The sequence below is a fragment of the Bombina bombina genome, chromosome 2, assembly GCF_027579735.1.
Source record: "Bombina bombina isolate aBomBom1 chromosome 2, aBomBom1.pri, whole genome shotgun sequence".
Classification (NCBI taxonomy): domain Eukaryota; kingdom Metazoa; phylum Chordata; class Amphibia; order Anura; family Bombinatoridae; genus Bombina; species Bombina bombina.
The window spans coordinates 730,145,550-730,165,993 of record NC_069500.1 but is presented as its reverse complement, the minus strand read 5'-3'; the positions used below and the strand labels follow the sequence as shown (position 1 = coordinate 730,165,993).

General features: G+C 40.4%; 1 protein-coding gene across 1 annotated transcript in view; it reads right to left on the bottom strand.

Moving 5' to 3' along the window:
* The window catches only part of LOC128649466 (protein Hook homolog 3-like), a 227,087-nt gene that overhangs the window by 135,977 nt on the left and 70,666 nt on the right, over positions 1-20,444 (bottom strand). Inside the window, 1 exon segment of the mRNA XM_053702748.1 lies at positions 13,035-13,118. Within this exon segment, the coding sequence (XP_053558723.1) occupies positions 13,035-13,118 (84 nt within the window).

Below are 20,444 nucleotides of genomic sequence, written 5' to 3'. Positions count from 1 at the left end.
ATATAGTAATGCTTCTATCGCAATGTTATGCCGGCCCACTTGGATGAACTTTTTTTACTTTATGTCAATTCCAGTGAACATCCAAACAACATGTGAGTCATTTGACAATCTTGAAGTCCAGCCCCTTTAAAGCCCATGTAGAGAATAGGTGGGACTGCTCTATACATCACAGCCCAGCAAAAGAGGAAATGAAGGGAGGTGGAGTAACAGACAATACCAATTAGGATAAAATATATATACTTTTTTTTTTTTTTTAAATATAACTAATATATTTTACATTGCAACATTCTTATAGTCTGAAATTTACCATCACTTAAGCTCCAAGATGGCACCCCCAGTATGAAACAAGTGGAGTTTAACCAACCAGCACCGGTAATGGGTTAAAATAAGACAACAGATTTAAAAGACAGCTGCGCCCACAGGTGGAAAAACAATATCATGGGGAGTAGTAACCATGCTATTTTAGTTGTGCTCAGCAGTTTACTGTCCCTTTACACTTTTGTCTTTTAAAAGATATCTTACCATGTTTACATAGTGTCCTAAAACACAACATATATTTTTATGTCCCTTTAAAGGAACACTGAACCCAATTTTTTCCTTTCATGATTCAGACAGAGCAGGAATGTAAATCTTAGCAGCCAGCCCATTTTAGGTTCAGCACCATGGATAGCGCTAGCTTATTTGAGGCTTACATTTACCCACCAATAAGCAAGCATAACCCAGGTTCTCAACCAAAAATGGGCCAGCTCCTATCCATTACATTCCTGCTTTTTAAATAAAGATAGCAAGAGAACGAAGAAAAATTGATATGAGTAAATTAGAAAGTTGCTTAAAATTGCATGTTCTATCTGAATCATCAACAAAAAAAAATTGGGTTTAGTGTCCCTTTAAGTAACTGCTATTGAAAAGGAATGACTGCCACTGATGTAAAAATAGAACAGGCAACATCAACAAACAGAAAACACTACCTTGATTATTCATATGTTTTTATTTTTTTATTATTTGTAGTTTACAATACATATTATAGCTTAACGTTTCAAAGAAAATCCATAACAGAATGTTGCATGCATCACAGATAGAAATAAGCTAGCAAAGTGTTCCCTTACAATAAAATACACCTTTTTCATGCTCTTCAATAAAAACATTTTTATAAAATAAATAAAAAAAAAACAAAACAAAAATATTACCATTATTTTTTATTAACTTTAAACAGAATTTGTTATTTTTAAGATTCCAACAAAACTATATATATATATATATATATATATATATATATATATATATATATATATATATATATATATATAAAAGATTCAAATCAAGTACACTCACTGTTACAAACCAACAGCTGCCGGGGTGCTGCATAGAGTGTATACATCTATAGCATTTATCCTATATAAAGAATAAAACGCTGCACTGCACGGTCTTTATGAAAAGGTTCCAATTTAATCTCATCAATTCAACATTATCAAAATACAAGAATCCCAAATGTTTCGGTACCAAACTGGTACCTTTTTCAATGGGTGTTAAACCTGTGTCCCAATGTTCAATAAGTTTAAGCTATAAACATTTAAACCCTTTAGAATGTAAGCTCACAAGTCCACCTTTCCTGTTCATTATCTTACATTGTCTCGTGGGAAGAGCCGTCTACCCTTTAAATTTCATGTAAAGTGTATTCTGATTATTTTACTCTACAATTGTATACTTAACGTTACAGCTCTGAATAATATGTTAGCCCTTTATAAATAAATAATAATAATATCACACTAGAACAAAAATATTAAAATTTATCATATTAAAAAAAATCACAACAACAAGAGATCATGTCTCATTTAAAACTATTATAGCTATAAAAATGACATTACGTGAACAAAGCCATATAACATTCTTAAGGTATCACTAAATTTCTCACAATTTCAGCTTTTTCAAACTCTGAAAAAAACAGAATTTATGTTTACCTGATAAATTACTTTCTCCAACGGTGTGTCCGGTCCACGGCGTCATCCTTACTTGTGGGATATTCTCTTCCCCAACAGGAAATGGCAAAGAGCCCAGCAAAGCTGGTCACATGATCCCTCCTAGGCTCCGCCTACCCCAGTCATTCGACCGACGTTAAGGAGGAATATTTGCATAGGAGAAACCATATGGTACCGTGGTGACTGTAGTTAAAGAAAATAAAATATCAGACCTGATTAAAAAAAACCAGGGCGGGCCGTGGACCGGACACACCGTTGGAGAAAGTAATTTATCAGGTAAACATAAATTCTGTTTTCTCCAACATAGGTGTGTCCGGTCCACGGCGTCATCCTTACTTGTGGGAACCAATACCAAAGCTTTAGGACACGGATGAAGGGAGGGAGCAAATCAGGTCACCTAAATGGAAGGCACCACGGCTTGCAAAACCTTTCTCCCAAAAATAGCCTCAGAAGAAGCAAAAGTATCAAACTTGTAAAATTTGGTAAAAGTGTGCAGTGAAGACCAAGTCGCTGCCCTACATATCTGATCAACAGAAGCCTCGTTCTTGAAGGCCCATGTGGAAGCCACAGCCCTAGTGGAATGAGCTGTGATTCTTTCGGGAGGCTGCCGTCCTGCAGTCTCGTAAGCCAATCTGATGATGCTTTTAATCCAAAAGGAGAGAGAGGTAGAAGTTGCTTTTTGACCTCTCCTTTTACCGGAGTAAACAACAAACAAGGAAGATGTTTGTCTAAAATCCTTTGTAGCATCTAAATAGAATTTTAGAGCGCGAACAACATCCAAATTGTGCAACAAACGTTCCTTCTTTGAAACTGGTTTCGGACACAGAGAAGGTACGATAATCTCCTGGTTAATGTTTTTGTTAGAAACAACTTTTGGAAGAAAACCAGGTTTAGTACGTAAAACCACCTTATCTGCATGGAACACCAGATAAGGAGGAGAACACTGCAGAGCAGATAATTCTGAAACTCTTCTAGCAGAAGAAATTGCAACTAAAAACAAAACTTTCCAAGATAATAACTTAATATCAACGGAATGTAAGGGTTCAAACGGAACCCCCTGAAGAACTGAAAGAACTAAATTGAGACTCCAAGGAGGAGTCAAAGGTTTGTAAACAGGCTTAATTCTAACCAGAGCCTGAACAAAAGCTTGAACATCTGGCACAGCTGCCAGCTTTTTGTGAAGTAACACAGACAAGGCAGAAATCTGTCCCTTCAGGGAACTTGCAGATAATCCTTTTTCTAATCCGTCTTGAAGGAAGGATAAAATCTTAGGAATCTTAACCTTGTCCCAAGGGAATCCCTTAGATTCACACCAACAGATATATTTTTTCCAAATCTTGTGGTAAATCTTTCTAGTTACAGGCTTTCTGGCCTGAACAAGAGTATCAATAACAGAATCTGAGAATCCTCGCTTCGATAGAATCAAGCATTCAATCTCCAAGCAGTCAGCTGGAGTGAAACCAGATTCGGATGTTCGAACGGACCCTGAACAAGAAGGTCTCGTCTCAAAGGTAGCTTCCAAGGTGGAGCCGATGACATATTCACCAGATCTGCATACCAAGTCCTGCGTGGCCACGCAGGAGCTATCAAGATCACCGACGCCCTCTCCTGATTGATCCTGGCTACCAGCCTGGGGATGAGAGGAAACGGCGGGAACACATAAGCTAGTTTGAAGGTCCAAGGTGCTACTAGTGCATCCACTAGAGCCGCCTTGGGATCCCTGGATCTGGACCCGTAGCAAGGAACTTTGCAGTTCTGACGAGAGGCCATTAGATCCATGTCTGGAATGCCCCACCGCTGGGTGACTTGGGCAAAGATTTCCGGATGGAGTTCCCACTCCCCCGGATGCAATGTCTGACGACTCAGAAAATCCGCTTCCCAATTTTCCACTCCTGGGATGTGGATAGCAGACAGGTGGCAGGAGTGAGACTCCGCCCATAGAATGATTTTGGTCACTTCTTCCATCGCTAGGGAACTCCTTGTTCCCCCCTGATGGTTGATGTACGCAACAGTCGTCATGTTGTCTGATTGAAACCGTATGAACTTGGTCCTCGCTAGCTGAGGCCAAGCCTTGAGAGCATTGAATATCGCTCTCAGCTCCAGAATATTTATCGGTAGAAGAGATTCTTCCCGAGACCAAAGACCCTGAGCTTTCAGGGATCCCCAGACCGCGCCCCAGCCCATCAGACTGGCGTCGGTCGTGACAATGACCCACTCTGGTCTGCGGAACGTCATCCCTTGTGACAGATTGTCCAGGGACAGCCACCAACGGAGTGAGTCTCTGGTCCTCTGATTTACTTGTATCTTCGGAGACAAGTCTGTATAGTCCCCATTCCACTGACTGAGCATGCACAGTTGTAATGGTCTTAGATGAATGCGCGCAAAAGGAACTATGTCCATTGCCGCTACCATCAACCCGATCACTTCCATGCACTGAGCTATGGAAGGAAGAGGAACGGAATGAAGTATCCGACAAGAGTCTAGAAGTTTTGTTTTTCTGGCCTCTGTTAGAAAGATCCTCATTTCTAAGGAGTCTATAATTGTTCCCAAGAAGGGAACCCTTGTTGACGGGGATAGAGAACTCTTTTCCACGTTCACTTTCCAGCCGTGAGATCTGAGAAAGGCCAGGACGATGTCCGTGTGAGCCTTTGCTTGAGGAAGGGACGACGCTTGAATCAGAATGTCGTCCAGGTAAGGTACTACTGCAATGCCCCTTGGTCTTAGCACCGCTAGAAGGGACCCTAGTACCTTTGTGAAAATCCTTGGAGCAGTGGCTAATCCGAAAGGAAGCGCCACGAACTGGTAATGTTTGTCCAGGAATGCGAACCTTAGGAACCGATGATGTTCCTTGTGGATAGGAATATGTAGATACGCATCCTTTAAATCCACCGTGGTCATGAATTGACCTTCCTGGATGGAAGGAAGAATAGTTCGAATGGTTTCCATCTTGAACGATGGAACCTTGAGAAACTTGTTTAAGATCTTGAGATCTAAGATTGGTCTGAACGTTCCCTCTTTTTTGGGAACTATGAACAGATTGGAGTAGAACCCCATCCCTAGTTCTCTTAGTGGAACAGGATGAATCACTCCCATTTTTAACAGGTCTTCTACACAATGTAAGAACGCCTGTCTTTTTATGTGGTCTGAAGACAACTGAGACCTGTGGAACCTCCCCCTTGGGGGAAGTCCCTTGAATTCCAGAAGATAACCCTGGGAGACTATTTCTAGCGCCCAAGGATCCAGAACATCTCTTGCCCAAGCCTGAGCGAAGAGAGAGAGTCTGCCCCCCACCAGATCCGGTCCCGGATCGGGGGCCAATATTTCATGCTGTCTTGGTAGCAGTGGCAGGTTTCTTGGCCTGCTTTCCCTTGTTCCAGCCTTGCATTGGTCTCCAAGCTGGCTTGGCTTGAGAAGTATTACCCTCTTGCTTAGAGGACGTAGCACTTTGGGCTGGTCCGTTTTTACGAAAGGGACGAAAATTAAGTCAGGGCCAAACAGCGTTTTCCCCTTGAAAGGAATGTTTAGTAGCTTGTTCTTGGAAGACGCATCAGCCGACCAAGATTTCAACCAAAGCGCTCTGCGCGCCACAATAGCAAACCCAGAATTCTTAGCCGCTAACCTAGCCAATTGCAAAGTGGCGTCTAGGGTGAAAGAATTAGCCAATTTGAGAGCATTGATTCTGTCCATAATCTCCTCATAAGGAGGAGAATCACTATCGAGCGCCTTTATCAGCTCATCAAACCAGAAACATGCGGCTGTAGTGACAGGGACAATGCATGAAATTGGTTGTAGAAGGTAACCCTGCTGAACAAACATCTTTTTAAGCAAACCTTCTAATTTTTTATCCATAGGATCTTTGAAAGCACAACTATCCTCTATGGGTATAGTGGTGCGTTTGTTTAAAGTAGAAACCGCTCCCTCGACCTTGGGGACTGTCTGCCATAAGTCCTTTCTGGGGTCGACCATAGGAAACAATTTTTTAAATATGGGGGGAGGGACGAAAGGAATACCGGGCCTTTCCCATTCTTTATTAACAATGTCCGCCACCCGCTTGGGTATAGGAAAAGCTTCTGGGAGCCCCGGCACCTCTAGGAACTTGTCCATTTTACATAGTTTCTCTGGGATGACCAACTTTTCACAATCATCCAGAGTGGATAATACCTCCTTAAGCAGAATGCGGAGATGTTCCAACTTAAATTTAAATGCAATTACATCAGGTTCAGCCTGTTGAGAAATGTTCCCTGAATCAGTAATTTCTCCCTCAGACAAGACCTCCCTGGCCCCCTCAGATTGGGTTAGGGGCCCTTCAGAGATATTAATATCAGCGTCGTCATGCTCTTCAGTAACTAAAACAGAGCAGCCACGCTTACGCTGACAAGGGTTCATTTTGGCTAAAATGTTTTTGACAGAATTATCCATTACAGCCGTTAATTGTTGCATAGTAAGGAGTATTGGCGCGCTAGATGTACTAGGGGCCTCCTGAGTGGGCAAGACTCGTGTAGACGAAGGAGGGAATGATGCAGTACCATGCTTACTCCCCTCACTTGAGGAATCATCTTGGGCATCATTGTCATTATCACATAAATCACATTTATTTAAATGAACAGGAATTCTGGCTTCCCCACATTCAGAACACAGTCTATCTGGTAGTTCAGACATGTTAAACAGGCATAAACTTGATAATAAAGTACAAAAAACGTTTTAAAATAAAACCGTTACTGTCACTTTAAATTTTAAACTGAACACACTTTATTACTGCAATTGCGAAAAAACATGAAGGAATTGTACAAAATTCACCAAATTTTCACCACAGTGTCTTAAAGCCTTAAAAGTATTGCACACCAAATTTGGAAGCTTTAACCCTTAAAATAACGGAACCGGAGCCGTTTTAAAACTTTAACCCCTTTACAGTCCCTGGTATCTGCTTTGCTGAGACCCAACCAAACCCAAAGGGGAATACGATACCAAATGACGCCTTCAAAGTCTTTTCTAAGTATCAGAGCTCCTCTCACATGCGACTGCATGCCATGCCTCTCAAACACAAGTGCGCCACACCGGCGCGAAAATGAGGCTCTGCTTATGCTTTGGGAAAGCCCCTAAGAAATAAGGTGTCTAATACAGTGCCTGCCGATATTATAATATCAATATACCCAGATAAAATGATTCCTCAAGGCTAAATATGTGTTAATAATGAATCGATTTAGCCCAGAAAAGTCTACAGTCTTAATAAGCCCTTGTGAAGCCCTTATTTACCATCGTAATAAACATGGCTTACCGGATCCCATAGGGAAAATGACAGCTTCCAGCATTACATCGTCTTGTTAGAATGTGTCATACCTCAAGCAGCAAGAGACTGCACACTGTTCCCCCAACTGAAGTTAATTGCTCTCAACAGTCCTGTGTGGAACAGCCATGGATTTTAGTTACGGTTGCTAAAATCATTTTCCTCATACAAACAGAAATCTTCATCTCTTTTCTGTTTCTGAGTAAATAGTACATACCAGCACTATTTCAAAATAACAAACTCTTGATTGAATAATAAAAACTACAGTTAAACACTAAAAAACTCTAAGCCATCTCCGTGGAGATGTTGCCTGTACAACGGCAAAGAGAATGACTGGGGTAGGCGGAGCCTAGGAGGGATCATGTGACCAGCTTTGCTGGGCTCTTTGCCATTTCCTGTTGGGGAAGAGAATATCCCACAAGTAAGGATGACGCCGTGGACCGGACACACCTATGTTGGAGAAAATATATATATTTTTTTTTAATAACATGGTCAAAAACATTATTTTCCTACAACTTATGTTTTTCATAATACAGTCTAAAGTGCTGATTTAACATGCTGCGAATGCAGCCGTTTCCACGCAAGCCTTCAGTCTCGCCGGAAGTATAAGTTAGTAAGACCGCTGCGCCTTAACTCATCCATCACCTCTGAGGTGACATGACATGATTGATTCCCCCTGCTAGAGGCCGCAAATATGCAAGGGGCGGCACTGCACAAGCATTTTACTAGAAATGCTTGTGCAATGTTAAATGCCGACAGCGTAAGCGATGTTGGGCGGACATGATCCGCTGTCCGACATTTGATAAATCGTCCCCTTAATATTGTATGTCAAAACATCAAAAATAGTGGTTACCAAGAACACTCCATTACATTCTAGAAACCACTTTACAAAATAAATGCCAAGAAATAACTTGCTGCCTAACTTATTTTTTTAGTACATCTGCCTATAAGAAGCAGTCAAAAAATATTACAAACACCTCTCCCACATTGGTTCCGCGGCACCACCTTCACTCCTCTCTTCCGCCTCCAAACTTACCCATATTTTTATCCCACCTCTCAAAAGATGATGTTTATGAACTGTAAACTTAATGGTCCCAATGATCCATTTTACCGCCTGAATGATATTAAATTGTTAACAGAATGTTCACCTTTATTTTGCCATTAAAAAAACAGCAGCTTGCCTGTGTACATTGTCCCTTTAATAAGTCATAGTTCCAATTACATCATCATATCTATAAAAAGCGTTCATTATTACATCATCTTTGTTACCCATGGACAGCGCTGCAGAATCTGTTGGCGCTTTATAAATAAAGAATAATAATAATTACAGAATTTGTGCATAGTATATAACTTTCACACAAAATAAAAGCAAACATTTAACAAGATTATAAAGGAATAAGTATAAACTGGTTTCTGCTCACATCAATAAAAAAAAAAAAAAAAGCAGAAAATGTTTGTCTCTTTCAAATTAGAACTAAACAAGAAACATTTTTATGCTTTATATAATTCTAACATCCATTTTGTTCATGATAATGCAACACACCATGCATTATTTCATTTTAATCACAGCACTGCTTTAAGGAATTAATTGCGGCTCTAGTGAACGTGACAAACTCACTACAGATCCTGAATTAAAAAACATAACAATGTTAACAATCATGCAATCTGCCTTACTGCCATTATTAGTTTTTGCCTGTGGAAATCAAACAGTTCAAACTGAATTGCATCTGCAAAACCAAAGGTGCATTGTGTTAGTAAGTGTAGGATTATGCTCGTGTGGGTACAGCATTCAAAAATTTACCCTTTCTTCTAGTTCATTACATTCATATCTCAATTTATCCCGTTCCTCTTGGATATAGCAAGCCTTTATTTTTATAGAGGGTAAAATAAAGAGAGTTGTTAGCAATTTAGGGTACAGCAGAAATATTAACACTGTATTTTTGATAACTCAGAAAGAGAAGCAAAATTTACTGTAGAGAGTAACTAACCTGATTGTTATAGTATCAAAATAAACCACATTCTTTAAGTGATGGTAAACTTTACATGTTTTAGAATTGGGTTCGGAATATAAGTGATATTTTTAAAAGAACTTAAATTGATCACTTCTAATGAAGATGCTCTGTAGCCATTCTTTTACCCCGGACTCCGGCCACCCACTTCAAAACTCATATTTTCTTGTGAGCCAACGGTTTGAACTGTTCTCCAATCACTGCGCTAGCCATACGGCACTATTTTTTATAGCTAGAGCGCCAAATGGAGAACAGTTCAAACTGTTAGCTCTCAAAAAAGTTTTGAAGTGGGCGGCCAGAGTGCAGGGGTATTAGAATGGCACAGCTAGATTAAAAAGTAAGTTACAGCGCATCTTTATTAGAAGTGTTTAATTAAAGTCCCTGTAATATATCGCTTAGACATGTAAAAGTTTAAACTGCTGGGCACAACATGACTACTACTCCCTTTACTATGTTTTCCTTCTGAGCCTGCAGTTCTCTTGAAACCTCTTTTAACCCCTTACTGGTACCAGCTGGACACGCTCCACATCTTCATACTGGGAGCCACCATCTTGGTGCTTAGGTATCTTGCACTCTGTGACAGAAGCGGCGCCTGTTCACAGTTTAGTGACATTGCTGGCTTTATGCCAACTGAACTACGGTACGGCAGTGCCCAGTGTTAAAATGTGGAGCTTCGTCAACCAGCAACTGTAATGGCTTAAAATAACAGAACGGCAGGCGCAGTGAGTAGCAACCATTGTGTTGAATCAGATTTCAGCAGTTTTGTGTCCAAATGCCCACAAAATCTTTACCTGCAGTGACCCAACCATGTCAAATATAAGTTATTCCATATCCAGAGCCTCAGAATGATCAGTACGGTTTGGGGCATTTTATCTCAATAAACTTTAACAAGCACAAGTGACCATGTACCTACACTTGGGCGTGTATCCATTCTGTACTACTGTGTCATGTCAAATAACACTAAGGGGCTGATTTATCAGCCCCTTTGCCGGAAACAGAAGTTATGAAACGGGTCTAAAGAACGCTGCTCCATAACTTGTCCGCCTGCTCTGAGGCCACGGACAGAAATCAACCCGATCGAATACAATCGGGTTGACTGACACCCCCTGCTAGCAGCCAATTGGCCATGAATCTGAGGGGGCGGCATTGCACCAGCAGTTCACAATGATAAATACCATTTATCGATGTGCGGTGGACATGATATGCTACATTGTATCATGTCCGCTCGCACTTACATACCCCTAAATGTGTGTATGTTTTTTAAAAAGGACAGTAAAGTCAAAATTAAACTTAAATTAACTGTATAGAGCATGACATTTTAAACAATTTTCCAATTTACTTGTATTATCAGTTTTACTTAGTTTACTTGGTATATTTTGTTAAAGAGAAATCCTAGGTGAGCTCAGGAGCGTGCATGTGTCTTAAGCCATCTGGCAGCGGTTTGCAACATTGTTTATTGCATTGTTATACAATGTTGCAAACACTGCTGCCATAGACCCCTAAAGACATGTGCACTCTCCTAAGCTCCTATTCAGCCTACCTAGGTTTACTCTTCAACAAATGATAGCAAAAGAACAAAGGATATTTAATAATAAAAGTAAATTGGAAAGTTATTTAGAATGACGTGTTCTTACTAAATCATGTTTAATTTTGACTTTACTGTCCCTTCAAGCTTGTTATTAGGAACAGAGAAAACCATCATTTATTTTTTTCAAAATAATTGTAATGACATAATTATGGATTTGTATTTTTCTCATGTAATAATTGGAAAGTAAAATTCCAAAAGTTGTTGATGCATAAAATGGAGAAAAAGTGTGACAAAAAAAATACATGAGGTTTTATTAAAATCTAAAAAAGAACAAAACAAAAGTATGCTAATTATACGTACACAACTAAAAGCAATCAGTATGATACATATAGCTATTAATATGACAACTTATCATACTTCTGCAGTAGTCTATGAAACGCACAATAACCTTTTCAGTATTTAGCTTTTTAGTTACTGGGGGCCATATGGGAGGTTTTGTATTTTTGCCTAGGGACAGTAAAATGTACATTTCATTTGTAAGAGCATTTTATTATTACATGACTGATCTTTGCAAACAATAGGTTCAACCACAAAGTGTCACTACAATTCCCTATAACAGAAAGTGAAGACATTAAATACAGCAGAATTGCATAATCAACAAGTGCGTAATAAAAAAAAAATGAAATAGAACTTGAAATCATGAAAGTTACATTTTTTACTTTAGTGTCACTTTAAGGAGACAGCCCTCTGAGTGGGCTTTGTCAACGGAACGAGCACAGAAATGTTTTCAGCTTTTGCTTATTCTCAGCTGAGAGTTTCTTTTTTGACAGTGAAGACGTAGAACATGTATGCAGTCTCCATGACAGAAAGTAAGTTTTACCAAATCCATAAAATAATTTAACCAAATCACAACCCGTTACATACAGAAAAGATTGATGCAAAATAGAGGGTGTTTCTTTAGGAGTTAAATACCAGCATTGCAGGCATTGAAAAATAAGTTTAAGGAATATGAGACCCAAATTTTTTCTTTTATGATTTAAATAGTGCATGCAACTTAGGAGCCGGCCCATTTTTGGTTCAGCACCAGGATAGTGCTTGCTGAATGGTGGCTAAATGTAGCCACCAATAAGTAAGCGCTGTCCAGGGTTCTGAACAAAAAAGGGCTGGCTCCTAAGCTTACATTCCTGCCTTTTCAAATAAAGATACCAAGAGAACGAAGAAAAACTGCATGCTATATCTGAATCATGAAATGAAAAAATTGGATTTCATATCCCTTTAACAAGAAAAAGGGAAGAAAAAAAAAGAACCATTGATAGATAATATTAAAAAGTGACATAAAAGTGAAACATTATAATGAAGTTTTTTTTGTTTGTTTTTTAATAACAAACTCTGATATTGGCACTGGTGTGTGTGTTCTGCACAAGCACCAATCTGTGGCTGCCTAGGCTATGAAATCGACACCATTTGCCAGCAAAAGATGCCAATATCTGAGGTATTTTAATAAAAATTAAGTAAAAGCAACTTTTAAAAAATAAATGTATTTATATCACAAAGTCTGTCAAAACAGTATGCTAGGGCCTAAACTGCTTAACCATTTACAGACTGCTACCACCAGACAGAAATCCTGATCTTTCTATTGAGGAATATGGTAATATTTCATAAAAGCGGATACTTTTTTCACTTGCCCTATCCCATTCTATTGTCTTAGTTGTAACTGTACATCACTCAAATAGCTACACATTGCAAAAGAAAAATAAAACCTTGAATATTTTCTTATCTCTAAAATCTCATTTAAAGGGACAGTTTATCCAAAACTTTTCTCTCCTTTAATTTGTTCCCAATGATCCATTTTACTTGCTAGAGTGAAAAATTTGGAGCCGATTTAGCCTGTAGTATCCCTACCTATACTGAAAGTTTCTATACCTAGGTAAGGTATAGGCTATTGAGAAACTATGTAAACACAGACAGCAGACAGAATTACACTCCCAGAGGGAGGTGGAATAGATTTTTGTTGGTTTCCAAAAATAATAAAGCTGTGAATATCAAAATACACACTGGTTCACTTTATCACAGTTTTACCTCTAGGAGATTTTATTTTTAGAGACGAACAACTTTGTTTTGATTACTTATTTTAATTTAAGGAAAGTAACTATTTAAGACTGCGTTAAATATTACCAAAAAGTTTAGAAGATATCTTTTATATAACAAATGTTTCACCTATGGAAGAAAATACTAACCTGCATATCTAACTCATGACATCTTTGTGCAATTTCTTCTTTAGCAGCCAGCGCATCGTTTAATTCTTCTATTGTCTTTTTTAGCTATCACAAAAAAATAAACGTATCAGATTACTATTGTTGTGTAAGTAACATAGAAAACAAGCCACACACAAGTAATTTATAGAAAACAAGCCACAAACAAAAGTAATATAGAAAACAAGCCACACACAAGTAATATAGAAAACAAGCCACACACAAGTAATTTATAGAAAACAAGCCACAAACAAAAGTAATATAGAAAAACAAGCCACACACACACATAATATAAGAAAACAAGCCACACACACGTAATATAACAAGCCACACACACACAATATAGAAAACAAGCCACACACACAAGCAATATAGAAAACAAGCCACACACACGCAATATAGAAAACAAGCCACACACACGCAATATAGAAAACAAGCCACACACACGCAATATAGAAAACAAGCCACACACACACACAATATAGAAAACAAGCCACACACACACACAAGCAATATAGGAAAGAAGCCACACACACACAAGTAATATAGAAAACAAGCCACACACACACACACGTAATATAGAAAACAAGCCACACACACACACACACACAAGTAATATAGAAAACAAGCCACACACACACGTAATTTAGAAAAGAAGCCACACACACACACAAGTAATATAGAAAACAAGCCACACACACAAGCAATATAGAAAACAAGCCACACACAAACACACACGTAATATAGAAAAGAAGCCACACACATAATATAGAAAAGAAGCCACACACACACACACATAATATAGAAAAGAAGCCACACACACACACACACACACACGTAATATAGAAAAGAAGCCACACACACACATGTAATATAGAAAAGAAGCCACACACACATGTAATATAGAAAAGAAGCCACACACACACGTAATTCAGAAAAGAAGCCACACACACACGTAATATAGAAAAGCCACACACACACAAGTAATATAGAAAAGCCACACACACACAAGTAATATAGAAAAGCCACACACACACACAAGTAATATAGAAAACAAGCCACACACACACACACACGTAATATAGAAAAGAAGCCACACACACACGTAATATAGAAAAGAAGCCACACACACACGTAATTCAGAAAAGAAGCCACACACACACGTAATTCAGAAAAGAAGCCACACACACACGTAATATAGAAAAGCCACACACACACACAAGTAATATAGAAAAGCCACACACACACACAAGTAATATAGAAAAGCCACACACACACAAGTAATATAGAAAACAAGCCACACACACACACACACACGTAATATAGAAAAGAAGCCACACACACACACACAAGTAATATAGAAAAGAAGCCACACACACGTAATATAGAAAAGCCGCCACACACAAGTAATATAGAAAAGCCGCCACACACACGTAATATAGAAACGCCGCCACACACACGTAATATAGAAAAGCCGCCACACACACACACAAGTAATATAGAAAAGAAGCCACACACACATGTAATATAGGAAAGAAGCCACACACACACAAGTAATATAGAAAACAAGCCACACACACACACACGTAATATAGAAAACAAGCCACACACACACACACACAAGTAATATAGAAAACAAGCCACACACACATGTAATATAGGAAAGAAGCCACACACACACGTAATTTAGAAAAGAAGCCACACACACACACAAGTAATATAGAAAACAAGCCACACACACACACAAGTAATATAGAAAACAAGCCACACACACACACAAGTAATATAGAAAACAAGCCACACACACACACAAGTAATATAGAAAACAAGCCACACACACACACAAGTAATATAGAAAACAAGCCACACACACACACAAGTAATATAGAAAACAAGCCACACACACATGTAATATAGAAAAGAAGCCACACACGTAATATAGAAAAGGAGCCACACACACAAGTAATATAGAAAAGCCGCCACACACACACACAAGTAATATAGAAAAGCCGCCACACACACACAAGTAATATAGAAAAGCCGCCACACACACGTAATATAGAAAAGCCGCCACACACACGTAATATAGAAAAGCCGCCACACACACGTAATATGGAAAAGCCGCCACACACGTAATATAGAAAAGCCGCCACACACACGTAATATAGAAAAGCCGCCACACACACAAACACAAGTAATATAGAAAACAAGCCACACACACAATATAGAAAAGAAGCCACACACACACACACACACACACAATATAGAAAAACATAATTTATGCTTACCTGATAAATTTATTTCTCTTGTAGTGTATTCAGTCCACGGATCATCCATTACTTATGGGATATATTCCCTTCCCAACAGGAAGTTGCAAGAGGATCACCCAAGCAGAGCTGCTATATAGCTCCTCCCCTCACATGTCATATCCAGTCATTCGACCGAAACAAGACAAGAAAGGAGAAACCATAGGGTGCAGTGGTGACTGGAGTTTTAATTAAAATTTAGATCTGCCTCAAAAAAAGACAGGGCGGGCCGTGGACTGAATACACTACAAGAGAAATAAATTTATCAGGTAAGCATAAATTATGTTTTCTCTTGTTAAGTGTATTCAGTCCACGGATCATCCATTACTTATGGGATACCAATACCAAAGTACACGGATGATGGGAGGGACAAGGCAGGAAAGTTAAACGGAAGGAACCACTGCCTGTAGAACCTTTCTCCCAAAAACAGCCTCCGAAGAAACAAAAGTGTCAAATTTGTAAAATTTTGAAAAGGTGTGAAGCGAAGACCAAGTCGCAGCCTTGCAAATCTGTTCAACAGAGGCCTCATTCTTAAAGGCCCAGGTGGAAGCCACAGCTCTAGTGGAATGAGCTGTAATTCTTTCAGGAGGCTGCTGTCCAGCAGTCTCATAGGCTAAACGTATTATGCTACGAAGCCAAAAGGAGAGAGAGGTAGCCGAAGCTTTTTGACCTCTCCTCTGTCCAGAATAAACGACAAACAGGGAAGACGTTTGACGAAAATCTTTAGTTGCCTGTAAATAGAACTTCAGGGCACGGACTACGTCCAGATTATGCAAAAGTCGTTCCTTCTTTGAAGAAGGGTTAGGACATAATGAAGGAACAACAATCTCTTGATTGATATTCCTGTTAGAAACTACCTTAGGTAAGAACCCAGGTTTAGTACGCAGAACTACCTTGTCTGAATGAAAAATCAGATAAGGAGAATCACAATGCAAGGCAGATAACTCAGAGACTCTTCGAGCCGAGGAAATAGCCATCAAAAACAGAACTTTCCAAGATAACAGCTTGATATCAATGGAATGAAGGGGTTCAAATGGAACACCTTGAAGAACGTTAAGAACTAAGTTTAAGCTCCACGGCGGAGCAACAGTCTTAAACACAGGCTTAATCCTAGCCAAAGCCTGACAAAAAGCTTGAACGTCTGGAACTTCTGCCAGACGTTTGTGTAAAAGAATAGACAGAGCAGAAATCTGTCCTTTTAACGAACTAGCAGATAAGCCCTTTTCTAAACCCTCTTGTAGAAAAGACAATATCCTAGGAATCCTAACTTTACTCCATGAGTAACTCTTGGATTCGCACCAATATAAATATTTACGCCATATCTTATGGTAAATCTTTCTGGTAACAGGCTTCCGAGCCTGTATTAAGGTATCAATAACAGACTCCGAGAAGCCACGCTTTGATAGGATCAAGCGTTCAATCTCCATGCAGTCAGCCTCAGAGAAATTAGATTTGGATGGTTGAAAGGACCCTGAATTAGAAGGTCCTTCCTCTGAGGCAGAGACCATGGTGGACAAGACGACATGCCCACTAGGTCTGCATACCAGGTCCTGCGTGGCCACGCAGGCACTATCAGAATCACCGATGCTCTCTCCTGTTTGATCTTGGCAATCAGTCGAGGTAGCAGCGGAAATGGTGGAAACACATAAGCCATGTTGAAAACCCAAGGGGCTGCTAGAGCATCTATCAGCGCCGCTCCCGGGTCCCTGGACCTGGATCCGTAACAAGGAAGCTTGGCGTTCTGGCGAGACGCCATGAGATCCAGTTCTGGTTTGCCCCAACGATGAATCAGTTGAACGAAGACCTCCGGATGAAGTTCCCACTCCCCCGGATGAAAAGTATGGCGACTTAGAAAGTCCGCCTCCCAGTTCTCCACGCCTGGGATGTAGATCGCTGACAGGTGGCAAGAGTGAGACTCTGTCCAGCGAATTATCTTTGAGACTTCTAACATCGCTAGGGAACTCCTGGTTCCCCCTTGATGGTTGATGTAAGCCACAGTCGTGATGTTGTCCGACTGAAATCTGATGAACCTCAGTGTTGCTAACTGAGGCCAAGCTAGAAGAGCATTGAATATTGCTCTCAACTCCAGAATATTTATTGGGAGGAGTTTCTCCTCCTGAGTCCACAATCCCTGAGCCTTCAGGGAGTTCCAGACTGCGCCCCAGCCTAGAAGGCTGGCATCTGTTGTTACAATCGTCCAATCTGGCCTGCGAAAGGTCATCCCCTTGGACAGATGGACCCGAGAAAGCCACCAGAGAAGAGAATCTCTGGTCTCTTGATCCAGATTTAGTAGAGGGGACAAATCTGAGTAATCCCCATTCCACTGACTTAGCATGCATAATTGCAGTGGTCTGAGATGCAGGCGCGCAAATGGTACTATGTCCATTGCCGCTACCATTAAGCCGATTACTTCCATGCACTGAGCTACTGACGGGCGTGGAATGGAATGAAGGACACGGCAAGCATTTAGAAGCTTTGATAACCTGGACTCCGTCAGGTAAATCTTCATCTCTATAGAATCTATAAGAGTCCCCAGGAAGGGAACTCTTGTGAGTGGTAATAGAGAACTCTTTTCCACGTTCACCTTCCACCCATGCGACCTCAGAAATGCCAGAACTATCTCTGTATGAGACTTGGCAATTTGAAAACTTGACGCTTGTATCAGAATGTCGTCTAGGTAAGGAGCCACCGTTATGCCTCGCGGTCTTAGCACCGCCAGAAGTGAGCCCAGAACCTTTGTAACAATTCTCGGGGCCGTAGCTAACCCGAAGGGAAGAGCTACAAACTGGTAATGCCTGTCTAGAAAGGCAAATCTTAGGTACCGATAATGATCTTTGTGAATCGGTATGTGAAGGTAGGCATCCTTTAAGTCCACTGTGGTCATGTATCGACCCTCTTAGATCATGGGTAGGATGGTTCGAATAGTTTCCATTTTGAATGATGGAACTCTTAGGAATTTGTTTAAGATTTTTAGGTCCAAGATTGGTCTGAAGGTTCCCTCTTTCTTGGGAACCACAAACAGATTTGAGTAAAATCCTTGCCCTTGTTCTGTCCGCGGAACTGCGTGGATCACCCCCATTACTAAGAGGTCTTGTACACGGCGTAGAAATGCCTCTTTCTTTATTTGGTTTACTGATAACCTTGAAAGATGAAATCTCCCTTGTGGAGGAGAAGCTTTGAAGTCCAGAAGATATCCCTGAGATATGATCTCCAACGCCCAGGGATCCTGGACATCTCTTGCCCAAGCCTGGGCGAAGAGAGAAAGTCTGCCCCCCACTAGATCCGTTTCCGGATAGGGGGCCCTCTCTTCATGCTGTCTTAGGGGCAGAAGTAGGTTTTCTGACCTGCTTGCCCTTGTTCCAGGACTGGTTAGCTTTCCAGCCCTGTCTGTAACGAGCAACAGTTCCTTCCTGTTTTGGAGCGGAGGAAGTTGATGCTGCTCCTGCCTTGAAGTTACGAAAGGCACGAAAATTAGACTGTTTGGCCTTTGATTTGGCCCTGTCCTGAGGAAGAGTATGACCCTTACCTCCAGTAATGTCAGCAATAATTTCTTTCAAGCCGGGCCCGAATAAGGTCTGACCTTTGAAAGGAATATTAAGCAATTTAGATTTAGAAGTCACGTCAGCTGACCAGGATTTAAGCCATAGCGCTCTGCGCGCCTGGATGGCGAATCCGGAGTTCTTAGCCGTTAGTTTGGTTAAATGTACAACGGCATCAGAAACAAATGCGTTAGCTAGCTTAAGCGCTTTAAGCTTGTCCATAATCTCATCCAATGGAGCTGTGCGAATGGCCTCTTCCAGAAACTCAAACCAGAATGCCGCAGCAGCAGTGACAGGCGCAATGCATGCAAGGGGCTGTAAGATAAAACCTTGTTGAACAAACATTTTCTTAAGGTAACCTAATTTTTTATCCATTGGATCCGAAAAAGCACAACTATCCTCCACCGGGATAGTGGTACGCTTCGCTAAAGTAGAAACTGCTCCCTCCACCTTAGGGACCGTCTGCCATAAGTCTCGTGTGGTGGCGTCTATTGGAAACATTTTCCTAAATATCGGAGGAGGGGAAAAGGGCACACCGGGTCTATCCCACTCCTTACTAATAATTTCTGTAAGCCTTTTAGGTATAGGAAAAACGTCAGTACACACCGGCACTGCATAGTATCTATCCAGCCTACATAATTTCTCTGGAATTGCAACTGTGTTACAATCATTCAGAGCCGCTAATACCTCCCCTAGCAATACACAGAGGTTCTCAAGCTTAAATTTAAAATTAGAAATCTCTGAATCCGGTCTCCCTGGATCAGATCCGTCACCACAGAATGAAGCTCTCCGTCCTCATGTTCTGCAAATTGTGACGCAGTATCGGACATGGCTCTCACATCATCAGCGCGCTCTGTCCTTAACCCAGAGCTATCGCGCTTGCCTCTTAATTCTGGCAATTTAGATAATACCTCTGTCATAACAGTAGCCATGTCTTGCAAAGTGATTTGTATGGGCCTCTCTGATGTACTTGGCGCCACAATATCACGCGCCTCCTGAGTGGGAGGCGAAGGTACTGACACGTGAGGAGAGTTAGTCGGCATAACTTCCCCCTCGTTGTCTGGTGATAATTTCTTTACAGATAAAGACTGTCTTTTATTTAAAGTGACATCAATAGATTTAGTACACATATTTCTATGGGGCTCCACATTGGCCTTCAAACATAGTGAACAAACAGATTCATCTGTGTCAGACATGTTTAAACAGACTATCAATGAGACTAGCAAGCTTGGAAAATACTTTCAAATAAGTTTACAAGCAATATAAAAGACGCTACTGCGCCTTTAAGAAGCACAAAGAAACTGTCACAGTTGAAATAACAATGAACCAAATCAGTTATAGCAACCAAATTTTCACAGTAAATGTATTAAGTTAGCAAAGTATTGCACCCACTAGCAAATGGATGATTAACCCCTTAATACCCAAAACGGATAATCAATTTAACAATTAACGTTTTTTATCACAGTCAAACACACTGTCACAGGTCTGCTGTGACCGATTACCTCCCTCAAAATGAATTTTGAAGACCCCTGAGCTCTCTAGAGACGTCC